General features: G+C 44.3%; 1 protein-coding gene across 11 annotated transcripts in view; it reads right to left on the reverse strand.

Moving 5' to 3' along the window:
• The window catches only part of LOC115159493 (guanine nucleotide exchange factor VAV2), a 216,772-nt gene that overhangs the window by 43,080 nt on the left and 154,270 nt on the right, over positions 1-19,422 (reverse strand). For 8 of the 11 annotated variants that reach the window (XM_029709261.1, XM_029709268.1, XM_029709262.1 and 5 more), the window contains 3 exons: positions 16,710-16,778; positions 1,043-1,148; positions 776-790 (listed from right to left, as the gene is read on the reverse strand). In XM_029709261.1, coding sequence (XP_029565121.1) covers positions 776-790; positions 1,043-1,148; positions 16,710-16,778 — 190 coding nt within the window. The remainder of the gene's footprint in view (positions 1-775; positions 791-1,042; positions 1,149-16,709; positions 16,779-19,422) is intronic. The other 3 variants (XM_029709272.1, XM_029709269.1, XM_029709264.1) reach the window with 1 other exon arrangement.

A 19,422-nucleotide genomic window follows, 5' to 3' on the forward strand; every position in this document is an offset into this window, starting at 1 on the left:
GAGGGTGGACAAGCCAAGGCAAACACCCCGCCCACCGCATCCAGATTCATTTACAAGCACAAACAGGCCCGCCATTAGAGAGGGGGATATGACGATGACAGGGAAAACAAACAAAGGGAGGCCAGCATCTCATGGGGCCCACGGCTGGGGGGGCTGAGGAGGTGAAAGCTGGCTAGCCCAGCAGCATCGGATCAGTGAACCACAATGCAATGCAAAAGTTAGAGACGGGTGAAAAAAATAACATCTGCGACTGTGACAGTCGGATAGAACGACCCTGCCAAAACCTCTGACATCATATCCGTCATAATTGTCTGGGTGGCTGCGGCTGACAGCAGTCTTGGTTGTTGTGTTGAGAGGAGTATTAATTATATTGTGTCATCTGGAACAGAACTGAAGGTTTATAAGCAGTTCTGATAATACAACAGGGGGATAATCAAGTCAAACCAGAGTCAATTAGACTCAGAGGCCCAGATCCAGCTGGGTATCAGAAAACAATCATGCGTGCTGGAGAGCACAGGTACAGAACTGACATAGGAACTGAGGAAGGCTGTACTGGGGTTTGATCTGGCTGCTTTTGATGATGTCATATAGTGGCAATGTCATGGTGTTGATGGTGATATGTTGACGTCATGGTGAGTCACACACACACGGGCAGATGGGGATTCCCTTGACCTGTGCTGTAGGCCATTGATCTAATGGTGTGGTCATCTGAGGGGAAGGGTGTTGTGGGGACATGTCAGAGCTGGATGACAGATCGGTGAGTCAGGGCACTTACCTGCATGTATCTGATCTGCAGCGTAAGGAATGGAAAAACATAAGAGGTGAGCAGAGCAGAACAGAATACACACCGACAGATAGAGAACATCAGAGAGGACACACACCCACGTATACAGATAGAGACAAGTAGAGAATTACACACACACATGCACACGTACACAGATCGAGAGACAAGCAGAGAATTACACAAACACACGCACACACACACACACACGTACACAGATCGAGAGACAAGCAGAGAATTACACAAACACAAAGCTCTTACCATGGGTTGTCGAACTTCCACCTTGATGATGTCCTCGTAGATGTCATCTCCATCGTCCTCACAGGGAACACAGTCGTAGATATCATCCTCCCCCACGTCATGCTCACTGGGGAACACACACACACACAGTCAGTTATCCAATTGCAATTTCCTCTGAAAGGGTGATTACGAGACTTAAGACTGAAGGTTAACCACAACATTGAGATCAAATTAGGCACTTGACACTTCGCTGAGTGCTAAACTAACTGTAGGTTCCCATTAGCCGTCATCAGCAGGGCTGAGGAGTCAGGAAGTCAGGCCACAGTGGTGATCTATGTCATTTCCATCCCACTTCACTCTTCACAACCACTCCACAAACATGTCTCTCTGATGTACGACGCCTAGTACTAACAGAAGTTGAGGGTCGGCCCAGTAGATAACAATGTAGTGAGATCCCATTAAGAGCTGCAGCAGTACAGAGTTGAAAAGCATTTCTGTGTATTTACTATGGGTGGAGTTGTGCACATGTGTAAGTTTATCTGTGTGTGTGTGTGTACTCATGTAAGTGTGAAACAGGAACCCAGTGCCCTCCCTGACAGTTCAGTGTACATCCAAGATTGGAGGCAAGATCAATTCAGCACCAGGAGCCTTGGATCCATGTGTGCCTCCTCACCCCACTGACAGCCACAGTGGCATCCATCAGCCCACACCCAGCCATCCTCCTCTGGGTCACATATGGCCCCGTCTCAGCCTGGACCGTCTTAAACCAACCTGACAACCATAAAAGATGTCTTTCCCTATCCGTGACTAAGCCACCTGTTACATACTGTTGTGGTTCTATGGTTTCATGGTCGTGACGGATTCCACGGTCGTGACGGTCTCCACCAGCACAGGCATACGGCTCGCCTTAGACCACCACAGAGAGCTCCCTCTGCCCCCACCCCTTCTCTCGCTCTCTCTCCCTCTCCTTCTCTCTTTCTGCTCTAGCCACATCTAAAGCCTCTGTCGAACATCAAAACAACATTCTATGCTAATTCGCGCTACCAGAAAACACGGAAATCCTGAAAGGCTCCAAGTTGTTTGTTCCTTTCAGTCATTTTCTGAGGACAAAAGAAAACACAAAGCAAAGTGGATTGGACGCCTGCTCCAGGCATTGTAACAATGTGGTTGTTTGACAGCGTAACCGAGGGAATAAAAGGCAGTGGTCTTATGAACGTATTTTTCTATTGAAACTCATTAGTTCCACAACAATTCTGGAGTTTTCTACCTACTATACTGTAAAATACTGAGACCTGGAGGCCATGGGAAACTAGGGAAACGGTTTCTTTTGGTTTTCTTTTGGCACCACACTGACTGAATGACCTTTAATTAGCAGAGATGCCAGCAGTGCACAGGCTCTGACTGTGATGCGTGTGTGTGTGTGTGTGTGTGTGTGTGTGTGTGTGTGTGTTTTATTTATTAGGATACCCATTAGCTACTGCACATGCAGCAGCTACTCTTCCTGGGGTCCACATAAAACATACACAACAAAGTACAGAACAGTTATAGACAAGGACATTCAATTTGAATCCATTTAAAAAGAAATATAACAGTTAAACATTAAACTATAATCCCTTATTGATGTCACTTGTTAAATCCAGTGTAGATGAAGGGGAGGAGACAGGTTAAAGAAGGATTTTTAAGCCTCGAGACTGAGACATCAGCTGAGCAGCCTGACATATTTGCCACAATTTTGTTGCATCTTTTCTTTGAACCATACAATTGTTCAATTCATCATTGATCCAGGGAGCTCTAATAGTTCTCACAAGTGCATGTTTGTCAACAACTGGCAGGGATAATTTTACAAATACTCAAAGTGCTGCATCTGGATTCTCCTCCTTATACACATCAGACCAACATAAACTCAGCAAAAAAAGAAACGTCCTCTCACTGTCAGCTGTGTTTATTTTCAGGAAACTGAACATGTGTAACTATTTGTATGAACATAACAAGATTCAATAACTGAAACATAAACTGAACAAGTTCCACAGACGTGTGACTAACAGAAATCGAATAATGTGTCCCGAAACAAAGGGGCGTCAAAATCAAAAGTAACAGTCAGTATCTGGTGTGGCCACCAGCTGCATTAAGTACTGCAGTGCATCTCCTCCTCATGGACTGCACCAGATTTTCCAGTTCTTGCTGTGAGATGTTACCCCACTTTTCCACCAAGGCAAGTTCCCGGACATTTCTGGGGGGAATGGCCCTAGCCCTCACCCTCCGATCCAACAGGTCCCAGACGTGCTCAATGTGATTGAGATCCGGGCTCTTCGCTGGCCATGGCAGAACACTAACATTCCTGTCTTGCAGGAAATCATGCACAGAACGAGCAGTATGGCTGGTGGCATTGTCATGCTGGAGGGTCATGTCAGGATGAGCCTGCAGGAAGGGTACCACATGAGGGAGGAGGATGTCTTCCCTGTAACGCACAGTGTTGAGATTGCCTGCAATGACAACAAGCTCAGTCCGATGATGCTGTGACACACCGCGCCAGACCATGACGGACCCTCCACCTCCAAATTGATCCCGCTCCAGAGTACAGGCCTCGGTGTAACGCTCATTCCTTCGATGATAAACTCGATTCCGACCATCCCCCCTGGTGAGACAAAACCACGACTCGTCAGTGAAGAGCACTTTTTGCCAGTCCTGTCTGACCCAGCGACGGTGGGTTTGTGCCCATAGGCGACGATGTTGCCGGTGATGTCTGGTGAAAACCTGCCTCCTTACAACAGGCCTACAAGCCCTCAGTCCAGCCTCTCTCAGACTATTGCAGACAGTCTGAGCAATGATGGAGGGATTGTGCATTCCTGGTGTAACTCAGGCAGTTGTTGTTGCCATCCTGTACCTGTCCCACAGGTGTGATGTTCGGATGTACCGATCCTGTGCAGGTGTTGTTACACGTGGTCTGCCACTGAGAGGACGATCAGCTATCCGTCCTCTCTCCCTGTAGCGTTGTCTTAGGCGTCTCACAGTACTGACACTGCAATTTATTGCCCTGGCCACATCTGCAGTCTTAATGCCTCCTTGCAGCATGCTTAAGGCACGTTCACGCAGATGAGCAGGGACCCTGGGCATCTTTCTTTTGGTGTTTTTCAGAGTCAGTAGAAAGGCATCTTTAGTGTCCTAAGTTTTCATAACTGTGACCTTAATTGCCTACCGTCTGTAAGCTGTTAGTGTCTTAACGACCGTTCCACAGGTGCATGTTCATTAATTGTTTATGGTCCATTGAACAAGCATGGGAAACAGTGTTTAAACCCTTTACAATGAAGATCTGTGAAGTTATTTGGATTTTTACGAATTATCTTTGAAAGACAGGGTCCTGAAAAAGGGACGTTTCTTTTTTTGCTGCGTTTACATTTTTGTTTCATCTTCAACAAAAGAGTCCTAAGAAAACATTTTGTATGATCTCTTATAAATAACTCTAGGCCCTGCCTTTGGTACTTTGGCTTTCCTTGTTATTGCCACAATTTGATGGTCACTACAGCCAATGTGATCTGACATTGCTTTGGAGCAAAGCTTAGCAGCATTAGTGACGATATGATCAATACAAGTGGATGTCACAGATCCAACACTATTGGCATACACTGTAGTTGGTTGAGTGACAACCTGGGTCATGCACCAGGCATTCGTCACAGTAAGAAGCTTCTTCTTGAGAGGACAACTAGGTGATAACCAGTCAACGTTCAGGACAGCAAGAAAATACATTTATCTGTTAGCATCAGAGACCTTGTCTAACGTCACAAATATATTCTCCAGATACTGACAGTTTGCACTATAGCAGCCCCCTAAAAGAAGAGGCTCCAGATGAGGCAAGAGAACCTGCAACCACAGCACTTCTACTTCATTTGTCACGAGATCCTCTCTGAGCATTACAGGAATATGGCTCTGAATATATAGAGCAACACATCCTCCATAGACATTTCTGTCTTTTCTATAGATGTTATATCCTTGTATTCCTACTATATCATCAAAGGTGCTCTCTAAGTGAGTCTCAGAAATTGATGAGTAAATTAGCAAATTACTAATCTCATGAACTCTGTTTCTGAGGCTACATATATTGACATGAACTAATTTTAACCCTTTCCTGGGTGGCTTATCTAAAACTGAAATCATATTGATAATTGATTGTATTTCTAATAATTATATTTATTATAATAACAAAGATTTTGGGGGATTTTTGATCAGATTATGTTCAGTAGATGCCTTATCTGGTTTAGCTCAGCTGCAGCAGGGTGCTCTATTCTTCGTGCCACTTCTGGATAGTTGTCTTGCTGGAAAGTTGGTCTCAATGGTACAGGGGTGTCGGCATGGGGGTAATGGCGTGGGGGGATGCTGTCATGTAGGCATGGGAGGTAATGGTGTGGAGGGTGCTGTCCTGTCATCATAGGAGGTAATGGGGTGGGGGGGTGCTGTCCTGTCAGCATGGGAGGTAATGGGGTATGGTATTAAGTGGTGGCCAATGGAGTGGTGACTTGTCTGGGCGGAGTCCTGGTCTTTCTGGGCAGAGACCTGGGCTCTCTTGGTGGAGTACTGGGCTCTCTTGATGGAGTACTGGTCTCTCTTGGTGATCTCTTTTGGTGGAGCACTGGTTTCTCTTAGTGGAGTACTGGTTTATCTTGGTGGAGTACTGGTCTCTCTTGGTGGAGTACTGGGCTCTCTTGGTGGAGTACTGGGCTCTCTTGGTGGAGTACTGGGCTCTCTTGGTGGAGTACTGGGCTCTCTTGGTGGAGTACTGGTTTCTCTTGGTGGAGTACTGGTTTCTCTTGGTGGAGTACTGGGCTCTCTTGGTGGAGTACTGGGCTCTCTTGGTGGAGTACTGGGCTCTCTTGGTGGAGTACTGGGCTCTCTTGGTGGAGTACTGGTTTATCTTGGTGGAGTACTGGGCTCTCTTGGTGGAGTACTGGGCTCTCTTGGTGGAGTACTGGGCTCTCTTGGTGGAGTACTGGGCTCTCTTGGTGGAGTACTGGGCTCTCTTGGTGGAGTACTGGGCTCTCTTGGTGGAGTACTGGGATCTCTTAGTGGAGTACTGGGCTCTCTTGGTGGAGTACTGGGCTCTCTTGGTGGAGTACTGGTCTCTCTTGGTGATCTCTTTTGGTGGAGCACTGGTTTCTCTTAGTGGAGTACTGGTTTATCTTGGTGGAGTACTGGTCTCTCTTGGTGGAGTACTGGGCTCTCTTGGTGGAGTACTGGGCTCTCTTGGTGGAGCACTGGGCTCTCTTGGTGGAGTACTGGGCTCTCTTGGTGGAGTACTGGGCTCTCTTGGTGGAGTACTGGGCTCTCTTGGTGGAGTACTGGGCTCTCTTGGTGGAGTACTGGGCTCTCTTGGTGGTGTACTGGGATCTCTTAGTGGAGTACTGGTTTCTCTTGGTGGAGTACTGGGCTCTCTTGGTGGAGTACTGGGCTCTCTTGGTGGAGTACTGGGCTCTCTTGGTGGAGTACTGGGCTCTCTTGGTGGAGTACTGGGATCTCTTGGTGGAGTACTGGGCTCTCTTGGTGGAGTACTGGGATCTCTTAGTGGAGTACTGGGCTCTCTTGGTGGAGTACTGCTTTCTCTGGGTGAGGTGATGGTCTCTCCGGGTGGAGGGCTGGACTCTCCGGGCGGAGTGCTGGCTTCTCTGGGTGGAGTGCTGTGCTCTCGGGGTGAGGTGATGGCTTCTCTGAATGGAGTGCTGTGGTGTTCTTATTTTCTGGATACCCATGGGCTTGATGTTCCTGGTCTTTCTTCCCATATTGGCTCTGTACTTCAGCCCCCTTGTAAAGACTTTTACAGCCTGTTTATGTGGACGTGGTCTTGCATGTGGTGAGGGTGGATATATTTGTGGTGTGCCAAAAATACTTTATGCCTTAGTGCTCATTTTCTTGAGAGCTCTGCATTGTTTTCTAAAATAATATTGAATGGCACATTGCAGGGCGGGAGAAGAGATTAAATTATAATTCTTGCAGGTGGGTATCTTTTGTGGCCATAATGGCTACTTCTGCCATAGCTGGGGCCACACGTCCTCTAGTGTTCTTTAGGTCATTCGTTCCAGTGTGTAATATTATTGTCTTCGCTCCTATAAAAGTGTCCTCTTAAATTATTTTGAGGGCACTCTGGGTCGTGGGGCACCATATTTTTCTCAGCTTCAAGCCAGCTAGTAGTTCTCTTTCCTGTAGATGTTTGTTGTTGGAGTCAAAGAGAATAACTCCAATCCCAGGTTGTTCTTGGAGATGAGCTGAGGTGGGAGTGTTGGTTGAGCTAGTAGAGGTGCGAGGGAGGTTATTATTTGTTGGAGAGGGATCTGAGGGAGGAGGGTTGGTGTTGGTTGTAGTAGGATCTTCTGGAGAGCTGGTTGGTGTGAGTGGGTGGAGCATGGTGTGAGGTGGGCTGGGGTTAATGACCCTGGGTAGCTGCTCCTTCAGGGCCTGTATGGTGTCTTCTGTTCTTCAGCTGCTTTTTTGCTTCTAAAAGCTCTCTTCTCATCTCCTCCTTGATCTCCTCTACTTTTCTCATTGTCACTGTCTTCATTTTGTTGGTCCCCACATGGTCAAATGCTATTTCTTGGGGGTTTAGGGTTAAGGTTAGAATTAGTGTTAGAATTAGGTTTAGGAGCTAGGGTTAGTTTTAGGGTTAGGGTTAGGAGCTAGGTTTAGGGTTAAGGTTAGGTTTTTGGGTAAAGGTTAATGTTAGGGTTAAGGTTAGGGAAAATAGAATTTTGAATGGGACTGAATTATATGTCCCCACAAGGTTAGCTGTGCAAGACTGTGTGTGTGTGTGTGTGTGTGTGTGTGTGTGTGTGTGTGTGTGTGTGTGTGTGTGTGTGTGTGTGTGTGTGTGTGTGTGTGTGTGTGTGTGTGACACGTATAGGTCATTCAGTTTGGAGGGTTTCCATATTACCATACCACCACAGTAGAGTAGAACTGTCTTTTAAACATTCCCAAAGTCTAGTTACTGTATCTTGTCAGGATTGGGAGAGTTAATATTGCTATCAACCAGTTTACTCTTCTATTTGAAGGTAAGTGCGAATTTCTCCATTGTTGCTCTGAAAAGGTTAATAGCAAACAGAGACATATTTTCCATTCACTGGAATTAATAGCATAGGACAAAAATGTAATCTAATTTGATGTATTGTGGGCTTGGTTAACTCTGACCTTCCCTATTTACCATCCTACTGTATGTGACTGGAATATTATCTTGTGACCTTTGCGGATGGCGTGAATAGAAAAAACAAATGAAGAAGAAAGAGTGCTACAGTCTCCATCAAATATTCACGATTGTCCTTCTCCTTGTGTGGGACCGGTTTGAAGTTTTAATTGAGGTGGTGTGGTGTCACTCTAAATGATGTGTTTCCTCTTCCTTCATTTACATTTAACTTATTTAACAGACACTCTTATCCAGAGCGACTTACAGTTGTGAGAGCATACATTTTCATACTGGTCCCCCGTGGGAATCAAACCCACAACCCTAGCGTTGCAAGCACCATGCTCTATCAACTGAGCAACACAGGACCATTATTAGGAGGGTGTGACTCTCGCTGCATACAGACAGGAATAGTGGGCCGGCACACTACCGCCATGTCTGAGCTACCTATCCCAGAGTGCACTCTGTTCTGAAGGCACCCATGACCCCACAGAAACACATTTGTTCAGGGGATGGGGCCATATTTAGGAAGAAATCACATTCTTGCCCAAAGCCCTAGAGACAGGCTGAATGATTAGCTGAATGATGATGGTGATGATGATGATGGTGGTGATGGTTAGTGCAGTGATCTGCGTATGAACTGTATGGGGAGTGAGGAGGAACAAGATGAACTAGCTCCTGAGGGGGGATCTGTGTGTAGATGAGTGTGAATGTATGTCTGTGTGTGTCTGCATGAGTGTGTGTACAAGAGATACGAGAGTGTCTGCTTCCCACTCTGCTACTCTCCTCTTGAATCACTCCTGTATTTTGGGCAAATTCTCTGTCTGATTTCACAGTGCAGGGCCAGAGGAGGTCCAGCGTGTTCGCACGCAATGGGCTTTGTGGCTTCTGCTCTACTGCTCTCCGCTCCACCCCGCATCCCAACCTGACATGGGCACTCTTGACTTTCATCAAGGGCTACATACGGACCTCTGGGTTACAGGTTTCTAGTAAAACTAACATGTTTTTAAAGCTGATGATTTTTAAGCGTAATCATACAGATATCTGGGCTCTGGCACCACCCCCTCTCACTCTCAGTGCAATTCCCATGCTCTTGCGAGAGTGACGTTTTAATGCTGTGATCCTGTCTTGTGGAGTCAGGTCATAGACCTAAAGAGCTGTGGAAAAGTATTTGTCCCCTTTCAAATTTTTTCAACTTTTGCATATTTTTTATACTGAATGTGATTTTCAACTGAAACCTAATATTAGATAAAGGGAACCTGCGTGAACAAATAACACAACAATTACATACTTATTACATTTATTACAAAACAATTTTATGCAACACCCGATACCCCTGTGTGAAAAAGTAATTGCCCCCTTGTACTCAACAACTGGTTGTGCCACCTTCAGCTGCAATGACGCCAACCAAACGCTTCCTGTAGTTGTTGATCAGTCTCAGTCACTGTGGAGGAATTTTGGCCCACTCTTCCATACAGAACTGCTGTAACTCAGCAACATTTGTGGGTTTTCAAGCATGAACTGCTCGTTTCAAGTCCTGCCAATATGACTTGATTGTGTGTTTTGGATCATTGTCTTGCTGCATGATCCAGCTGCGCTTCAGCTTACTGACGGATGGCCTGACATTCTCCTGTAGAATTAGAGCATAATGAATGGTTCCTTCTATTAAGTCAAGTTGTTCAGGTCCTGAGGCAGCAAAGCATCCCCAAACCATAACTCTACCATCACCATGCTTGTCCGTTGGTATGAGGTTGTTACTGTGGAATGCAGCGTTCGATTTCCTGTGAGCTGAAGCATAGCTGGGTCATGCAGCAAGACAATGATCCAACACACAATCCAGTTACCATGAAAATGGCTAAAAAGCAACACATTTAAAGTTTTGGCATGGCTTAGTCAAAGTCCGGACCCAATCTCAATTCAGATGTTGCGGCAGGAATTGAAACGAACAGTTCATGCTTGAAAACCCACAGTTCGTGCTTGAAAACCCACAAATGTCGCTGAGTTACAGCAGTTCTGCATGGAAGAAGTGGGCCAAAACTCCTCCACAGCGACATGAGAGACTGATCAACAAGTAAAGGAAGCATTTGGTTGCAGTCATTGTCACAACTAGTTATTGAGTGTAAGGGGGCAATACATTTTTCACACAAGTCAATTGGGTGCTGCATAACTTTGTTAATTAAATAAATAAACTAAGTATAATTGGGGTTATTTGTTAACTCAGGTTCCCTTTATCTAATAGTAGGTTTTGGTTGAAGATTTGATAACATTCAGTATCAGAAATATGCAAAATAGAGAAAATCAGAAAGCGGTCAAATACTTTTTCACAGAGCTGTACACATTAAATCACATGTTTGGAGCTACAGCAAACCTGGCTGCTCTGTGTTGGCTTGTCAACACTGACCATCACCTGGTAAAGGGTAATCTCAGGCTCCTACTGATATCATCATTTCTAATGCCCTTGGATTATATCTACTCTTAAATGGAAGTTTCAAAATGACAGATTTTGAAGTACTGTAGATCCAACGGGAGTGGTACAGTCACATTTTCACATCAGTGCAGTCAGTTTTTGAGAGCTGCATCTCTGCTGAGTGAAAAGTCAACTATATGGGGAATTTCAACTCTCTCTCTGCAGACTGCAGGGTGTGCAGTCCAAATTCAATGGAAGGTCATTCTGGTTTCCACCACCAGGCTGGCGATGCAATTACTGACAAATGTGTGTGTGCAACTGTAGAAAAGTGGATTACCCAGAGACATATGACTAGGGCCAGCACATTTGTAAGCTGATGGATAAATAAACAGATTTACTTGGGACGGAAATATCTTGCTTCCCTTTCTTCCCTGATTTAATCACAAAGTTTTAGGGCGATGAGGCCCTTTCTTTCTCATGAAGTTAGAGAGGTTGCTGCCATGGGCTTCCATTTTATTAGCTCTGACTATATCAGATCTCAGAGGCTGTCCAAACATTGAGCAAGTACGTATCTGGGAGGGCTGTTTCAAGGCAATGTTACATTACTCTTTTGAGATTATCTGTGTAGGGAGATGCCAACTTTCTCTATGTAGAGCAAACCTGAATTCTCCTTCAAGCTCTTTAATAGGTCATCTTTTCACTGCTTTTCCCAACAATACCTGACTGTCATGAACAGACAGATACAGTATTTGGTATTTGGTTGTTTATTAGGTTCCCTGTTACCTGCTGCAAAAGCAAAAGCTACTCTTCCTGAGGTCCACACAAAACATGAAACATGACATAATACAGAACATTAATAGACAAGAACAGCTCAAGGACAGAACTACATCAATTTAAAAAAAATGTAAAAGGCACACGTAGCTTACATATCAATACATACACACAAACTATCTAGGTCAAATAGGGGAGAGGGCGTAGTGCCGTGAGGTGTTGCTTTATCTGGGTTTTTTGTTTGTTTTTACGTGATATCCTATTGGTAGTCACAATCTTGTCCCATCGGTGCAACTCCCGTACGGACTCGGGAGAGAGTCAAGGTCGAGAGCCATGCATCCTCCGAAAACATGACCCTGCCAAGCCGTACTGATCACTTAACCTGGAAGCCAGCCGCACCATTGTGTCGGAGGCAACACCTTACAACTGCCGACCGAAGTCAGCATGCATGCATGCGCCTGGCCTGTCACAAGGAGTTGCTAGAGCACGATGGCACAAGGACATTGCAGACGCTATGCCTATTGTGCGCTGCCTCATGGGTCTCCCAGTCGCAGCCGGCTGCGACCCAGCCTGGAATCAAACCTGGGTCTGTAATGGCGCCTTAGACCGCTGCGCCACTCGGGAGGCCCCACTTTATCCGTTTTTTTTAAAACCAGGTTTGCTGTTTATTTGAGCAATATGAGATGGAATAGAGTTCCATGCAATAATGTCTCTATATAATACTGTACGCTTTCTTGAATTTGTTCTTGATTTGGGGACTGTGAAAAGACTCCCGGTGACATGTCTAGCGGGGTAAGTGTGGGTGTCAGAGCTGTGTGTAAGTTGACTATGCAATAAATGTATGCGATTTTCAACACAATGTTTCCAATAAAAAGAAGAAGTGATGCAGTCAGTCTCTCCTCAACTCTTAGCCAAGAGAGACTGGCATGCATTGTATTTATATCAGCCCTCTGATTACAATGAAGAACAAAATGTGCTGCTCTGTTCTGGGCCAGCTGCAGCTTAACTAGGTCTTTCCTTGCAGCACATGACTGGACAATAATCAAGATAAGACCAAACTAGATCCTGCAGAACTTGGCTTTTTGGACTGTGGTGTGGGACAGACTTCTCTCCAGCTTTACAATGATTGAATCTATATGTTTTGACCATGGACAGTTTACAATCTAAGGTAACGCCAAGTTATTTAGTCTCCTCAACTTGTGCAACAGCCACACTATTAATTACCAGATTCAGCTGAGGTCTAGAACTTAAGGAACGATTTGTACCGAATACAATGCTCTCAGTTTTAGAGATGTTCAGGACTAGTTTATTACTGGCCACCCATTCCAAAACAGAATGCAACTCTAAGTTAATGGTTTCAGTGACTTCATTAGCTGTGGTTGCTGATGCATATATGTTTGAATCATCAGCATACATGGACACACATGCTTTGTTTAATGCCAGTGGCAGGTCATTGATAAAAATAGAAAAGAGTAGAGGGCTTAGAGAGCTGCCCTGTAGTACACCACACTTTACATGTTTGATATTAGAGAAGCTTCCATTAAAGAAAATCAAGTCAATAGTGATGACATGAATGGGAAGCCATGCCCAGACAAGGTGACATTGCCTAGGCTTGAAGGAGGACTAGTTGGACAAAGAGCAACATATGGAGAGAGCACCACCTGCATTCCACTCCTACTGTTATCAGCAGGGGAGCTCTCCTACCAAAAAGGACTAACCTCGTACCCACCTCTACATTCTGTATTAGATTGGCTCCCTCGCCCTGACATGATGTTGTACATGTGACATAAACATCCAGCCCACACAGGCTGTGTAGTCACAGGGATATGGTCTAAGGATCTTGTGGGGGAGCAGGGGATAGGTTACATGTCTCAACACTACCTTTACAACAACAAAAAAATATGAAAAATGTAAAATAAAATAGAAAATTGCAGAAAAGAGGGAGGCCTTTTATTTAATTGCGTTTTCATCAAATATCTTTCACAGAAAACTATTTTTGGCATCCATTCATAAAATGTTTTTCCTTGCAATATTTTATTTTTCTATCAATACTTTGAGGTTTATGTTTTGCTTTCAATATCATTATTTTTGTTTGCAATACTAAGAACAATTTTCTCCTACTTCAGAAGTTTTGCTTAATGGCACAAAATAAAGAAACCCACTCACTAGAGGATTGCACCATATAATAACACTGAAATATTAACAAAGAGTTTATTTTAAGCTCAACATGTGAAAACAGCTATATCACATCTGAAAATGTGATTTCACTTGTGAAACTGCAAATTTGACATGTGTTTTTTTGTTGTAAGGGTATTCTTTACTCAATGTAGAATTCCCTAAATGCTCATCAATTAGGCCTAGTCAGCGATAACATGTCCCCAGATCCTCTGTGATATCAACTGTATCACCCTTTGGTTCTAACGTTACAGTACATTGAGTTGTCAGCCTTGCATCTGACTACCCACCAAGGAGTGATAGCAATATACTGTTATTGTCTTGATGTAAAGCCTTTCTGACAACATTTGCTTCTCAATCTGAAGATTGTCATTCAGACAAAAATAGTCCCTTGACAACAGCACCCATTTCATGCTTTGTCAACTCCAGGAAGGACTAACTGCACAGCGAAGAGCAGAGCACTGCTGGGAGTTGACATTACAGAGCCACAGGCCGGAAGCAGTGCTAAGGTTGTGAAGATGAACCTGAGACCGTAATTAAGGAGACCCTGCCTCAGGTAAGCATATGTACACATACAAACACAATATAAGGACCAGGCATTTTCAGGTGGGCTCACACTACCATCCACCAGCTTCATTCCTCTTACATGTACCTTGACATGAACGCATTTGACATGATACTGTTAACATGGAAATAGTTCATTCAGCAAGGTACAGAATATGACCTTTACTGAGACTTTTACTCCAACAGACAATCACAAGAGTCCCTTAACATGAACTAAACCTTCAATGTTCTGTCAGTTGCAGCCTAATGTAGTCTTATGAATCTTTCACTACAATATCCACCAGAAGCACACGCTTGATTTGGTTTTACACTAGTATAGATAAATACATAAATACACTGTACAAAAATATAAACGCAACATGTAAAGTGTTGGTCCCATGTTTCATGAGCTGAAATAAAAAAATCCCAGACATTTTCTATACACAAAAAAGCTTTTTGTGCACAAATTTAATCCATCCACCTGACAGGTGTGCCATATCAAGAAGCTGATTAAACAGCATGATCATTACACAGGTGCACTTTGTGCTGGGGACAATAAAAGGCCACTAGAAATGTGCTGTTTTGTCGCACAACACAATGCCACAGATGTCTCAAGTTTTAAAGAGAGCGTGCAATTAAGGTGCTGACTGCAGGAATGTCCACCAGAGCTGTTGGCAGAGAATTTAATATTCATTTCTCTAACATAAGCTGCCTCCAACGTAGTTTTAGAGAATTTTGTAGTACGACCAACCAACCTCACAACCGCAGACCACAAGTGGTGCAGTGGTCTAAGGCACTGCATTTCAGCGCAAGAGGCGTCACTACAGTCCCTGGTTCGAATCCAGGCCGAATCTCATCTGGCTGTGATTGGGAGTCCCATAGGGTGGCACACAGTTGGCACAGGGGTATGACGTCATTGTAAATAAGAATTGACTTGCCTATTTAAATAAAGGTTAAATAAAAAGTCAAAATAAATAAAAAAACATGCCAGTGCTTAATCTCCACATCCGGCTTCTTCACCTGCGGTATCATCGGTGGGGGGGTGCTAAGGAGTATTTCTGTCTGTAATGAAGCCCTTTTTGGGGGGAAAACTAATTCTGATTGGCTAGGCCTGGCTCCCCAGTGGTAGGGCCTGGCTGCCAAGTGGGTGGGCCTATGCCCTGAAAGGCCCACCCATGGCTACACCCCTGCCCAGTCATGTGAAATCCATAGATTAGGGCCTAATTAATGTATTTCATTTGACTGATTTCCTTATATGAACTGTATCTCAGTAAAATCTTTGAAAACGTTGCATGTTGCTTTAATATTTTTGTTCAATATAGTTAAACCTACTCCTCCACTGGCATATCGCTCTCTCATTTCAGTCACACACTCATCTTAAATTGACCGTACATCAATATCATGGGCCAATTAACAACACTATGAGCGTGAGATTACTCCTTGCTTGACTGTGTCCTACTGCATTACATGCAGGACCTCCTGATGAATCAATTACGTGGACTGGTGCCGTCGATGAGAGTGAAAAGCATATCTGATCCTCTAAAGGTCCGTGAAGCACTGTGGTTTGATTAATTCAATAAGATACAGCAGCACTTTGCACCTGGAGGTGAGACAAAGAGCAGGTTCACACCGGAGTAGGAAGCTGGCGCCAAGGCCCAACCTCTGTGGAATGACTAGGGGTCACCATAGGCTCCGGGCAGGTCAGAGAAGGTGTTATGACCACGTATCACAGGTTGGGTTATAGGGCGTGGGGTCAAAAGATAAAGGGCAAACTAAAGGGGATGTAATCAAAGCAGAGGACCTTTCCACTAAGACCTGCTGATACGCTTTGTGCTACCTGCAACACAACTGTAGGTAAGGCATCACAGGACCACCACAATGATGCATTACAATCAAATGCCTCATTCTACGTGCCTTATCCCACAACCTTTTGAGATTGCTTTGTCTTTGCTCTGACTAAGGTCATCGAATGGAAACTTTGCATTGGGTGCTTATGGAAGATCGTTTCTGAGCCTTAATCCAGTATTAGCCTGCTTGGCCCTCACTCCTCTCTGCTTCTGCACGTTTTCCTTCAGTAATCTATTCAGCAGGCAGTAGTGGTGGCACTCTGTTATCCCACCCCCCCTCCATTCCTCCTCGCTTTCTCTGGGTGATGAATGACACCTATCTCAGCACAGCACCTAATTATTCTCCATTAATCAGAGGAATGGGAGCTGTCGCACACCACAGCCTCCACCCTACCACCCCACCCCAGGCCAGCCTCCCTGCCTCTGCCTCGACCTGAGCTGGCTTTCACACCCACCCACTCATCACCCAAGCCAGCCAGCCATAGAGTCACTGAGCCAACGAGGCAGGCAGAAAGCCAATGTTCTACTGGTCTCACCATGGCAACGGACAGAGTGACGGAGGGCAGGGAGTTTGTGTAAACAGGAGGACGGAGGAAGGTGGCAGTATGGACGGTTACGGCTGTGCTGCTGCTGCTACTTCCGTATGCCGTTTGTGTGTGTGTGTATGCCGTGTGTGTGTGTGTGTGTGTGTGTGTGTGTGTGTGTGTGTGTGTGTGTGTGTGTGTGTGTGTGTGTGTGTGTGTGTGTGTGTGTGTGATGAGGGGTGCAGCAGGGGGGCTGGCTACGTACTCTGCTAGCTCCTCAAGACTCCGGTACACATCATCCTCATTTAGAGCAGTGTCCTCTGAAGGAAAGGGCCTAAAACACATACACACACAGAGGGAGAAAGAGAGACAGAATTAGCCACAGTAAGATATGGTAACAGCAGGGGATGAGTGTCTATCAGTCAAGTTGTCAATCTCACTCCATCATCATCATCTATATTACAACAGTCTCATTTATTCATGAGCTCCACTGTTCCTCCATAGACACAAATCAGCCATGAACACAGAACACACAAAGTCAAACAGTTCATGCAAGGCTGACTGGCATACTGTAGCTTAGTATCCCACAAAGGCTATTTCTCAAATTACACAATTTCCTGTTTTTACCCCTATATGGGAAATAAGGTGTAATTTGAGATTTACTTAAACCATAAAGTATGACTCAAACCCATAAGATTGAGCCCTTTTCCAATTCCGATTCCTTCTCTCTAACTGAGTAGAGCCCTCCAGGGAATGCTAGAATGTTCCAATGGATGACTAATCAATTAGCCACTTAAATAGGTGGATTTCTCAATCTTTTTCTCCAGGAATTTCATAAAAATGCTTAATCTGGAACTTTAACAGAGGCTAAAGGTGAAAAAGCATATCGGGTGAATTAAGCGGTGATGAGATATCAAGAACACCAGATTGTATACAAGCTGCATTTCAGAACATGCTACATCGTTTAGTTGTGTGCATTGAGAAAAAAATGTATTCATTTCATATGGATGATAGCTAATGAAATGTTTGAAACGCTAACATAATGCTAAATGTCCGAATGCTAACATGCCATGAACCATTTCTCTGAATATGAATATGTATAGTAAATCTTCTGGGGCAGTTAGCACCACAAGTATCTTTGTGCTACCATGCGTGGGTAATGTAGTCTTTACTGTTGTGTGATAATGTGCCCTCCACACGCAACACATTTTTAATAATGTTTGTTTCAAGTTTCCAAATGCCTCAACAAGTGGTATTTATCATTTCTGCCATGCACGGATGTTATTCTGTTTAATGTGACTAGGTCTATGATGATTCCCGGCATCGTGCCATATTTAAGCCGTGAAACTATTTTAGTAGTTGCGGAGCAATCAAATACACTGCAATTAATCTATCTGTAGTGTATGGGACACTGGAGTATTGGCCTTGGTTCACCATGGATAACGTGACTTCAAAACATGTGAAGCCCTGTCCTACTGAGAGGTCATACAGCCATTAATACCACACACACACACACACACACACACACACACACACACACACACACACACACACACACACACACAAAGACTAAGAAAAACATTTGAAAAACAAAAAAATAGACAGAAACTTTTATCTTTGCCTGCAAACTGATTTAAATTAAATAAAAACCACCATAAATTGTTTATTTAAAAAATATATATATACTTTGGGCAAAAATCGAATAGTTAAAAAAAAAAAAGCTTTTTTTCTAATGGGGTTTTCGAGAATCTGAATCTTGCAGGTAAATGGTGCCAGTAGATGGCGATGTTTCAAATAGGCCTAGCTTGTGCGTCACTATCACTAGCTATCAGTAGCTAACAGGGAAGAAATCCAAGGGCAAGCGCGGTGCATGAGTGTGTGGCGGCAGTAAACCCAACACCAGCAGTGGTCAGTCGCGAAAGGCAAAGCCCCGTATGGGATTATTTTGAGTGGAAAGGTCAAAAGCAAATGTATTGTAGAGTCAACAGATGGCTGCCTGTGTGGAACAGAGATAAAAAGGGGAAAACCCAGCCAAGGTCATCACCAAGGTCACCACCAAATAATTACAAGAGAAAGACAAGGTGAGACATCTATTATTTGATTTTTGGAATTCGGTCAGGATTCGACTCCTGGTATCATACGAACACAAATAAGATGAAAATGTGTAGAATTACAGGAAATTTCCTTTAAAACTGCTAAATTGTATTTTTGCCAACAAGAAGGGTGAACAGTTTGAACACTTTGGGGTCACAAGGTGGGGGTTTGTTATAAATGACAATATCCATCCGGAACTTTACCACCTAGGAAAGGTGTGACAGGACCATCTCAAATAGTACTGGAGTACCCCTGCTATAGACCAACAACACATACAGTACATGGCTTCTAGGCTACTTTCTGTCCCTAACACTAAAACTACAACTCAAATAAATGTATAGAAAAACAAAATAGAAATGTTTTTATCAAACAGAAACTAAATAAAAACTAGTGAATCAAGTCGGACAACTATACTGAATTTCAAATAAAATGTTAAAGCGAATCGTAATAAACACTAATAGAAAATCACAAAACTATAATAACCTTGGCACACACACACACTTGCAAACACACACGCGCACCCACACGCACACTCATCCATGTCCATATACAATATCAATTCCCCTAAGTCACAGGCCACACAAAGGTTCTGCATCACTCATAGGAACATGGAGTGAGAGAAAGAGAAAGGGAGATTGTGAAAGAAAGTGTGTGCGTGCGTATGTGTGCGCGTGTATGGTAGGAACACCATTCCTTCCTGTACTGTATGTGCTGCTGACACCCACTCCTCACAGAGCAGGCTGCTAGCCCCTATAAAGAAAACGTACAGAACCCCATCTCACAGCTGATTACATCAACACTAATCTCGCCCACCAGCCGGCTCTCTCTGTTGATGCGGCAGCAATTGGAGCCTGGGGACGAGGTTACATCAACACAGGGGCACC

Source organism: Salmo trutta, chromosome 23 (genome assembly GCF_901001165.1).
Source record: "Salmo trutta chromosome 23, fSalTru1.1, whole genome shotgun sequence".
NCBI classification, from domain to species: Eukaryota; Metazoa; Chordata; class Actinopteri; order Salmoniformes; family Salmonidae; genus Salmo; species Salmo trutta.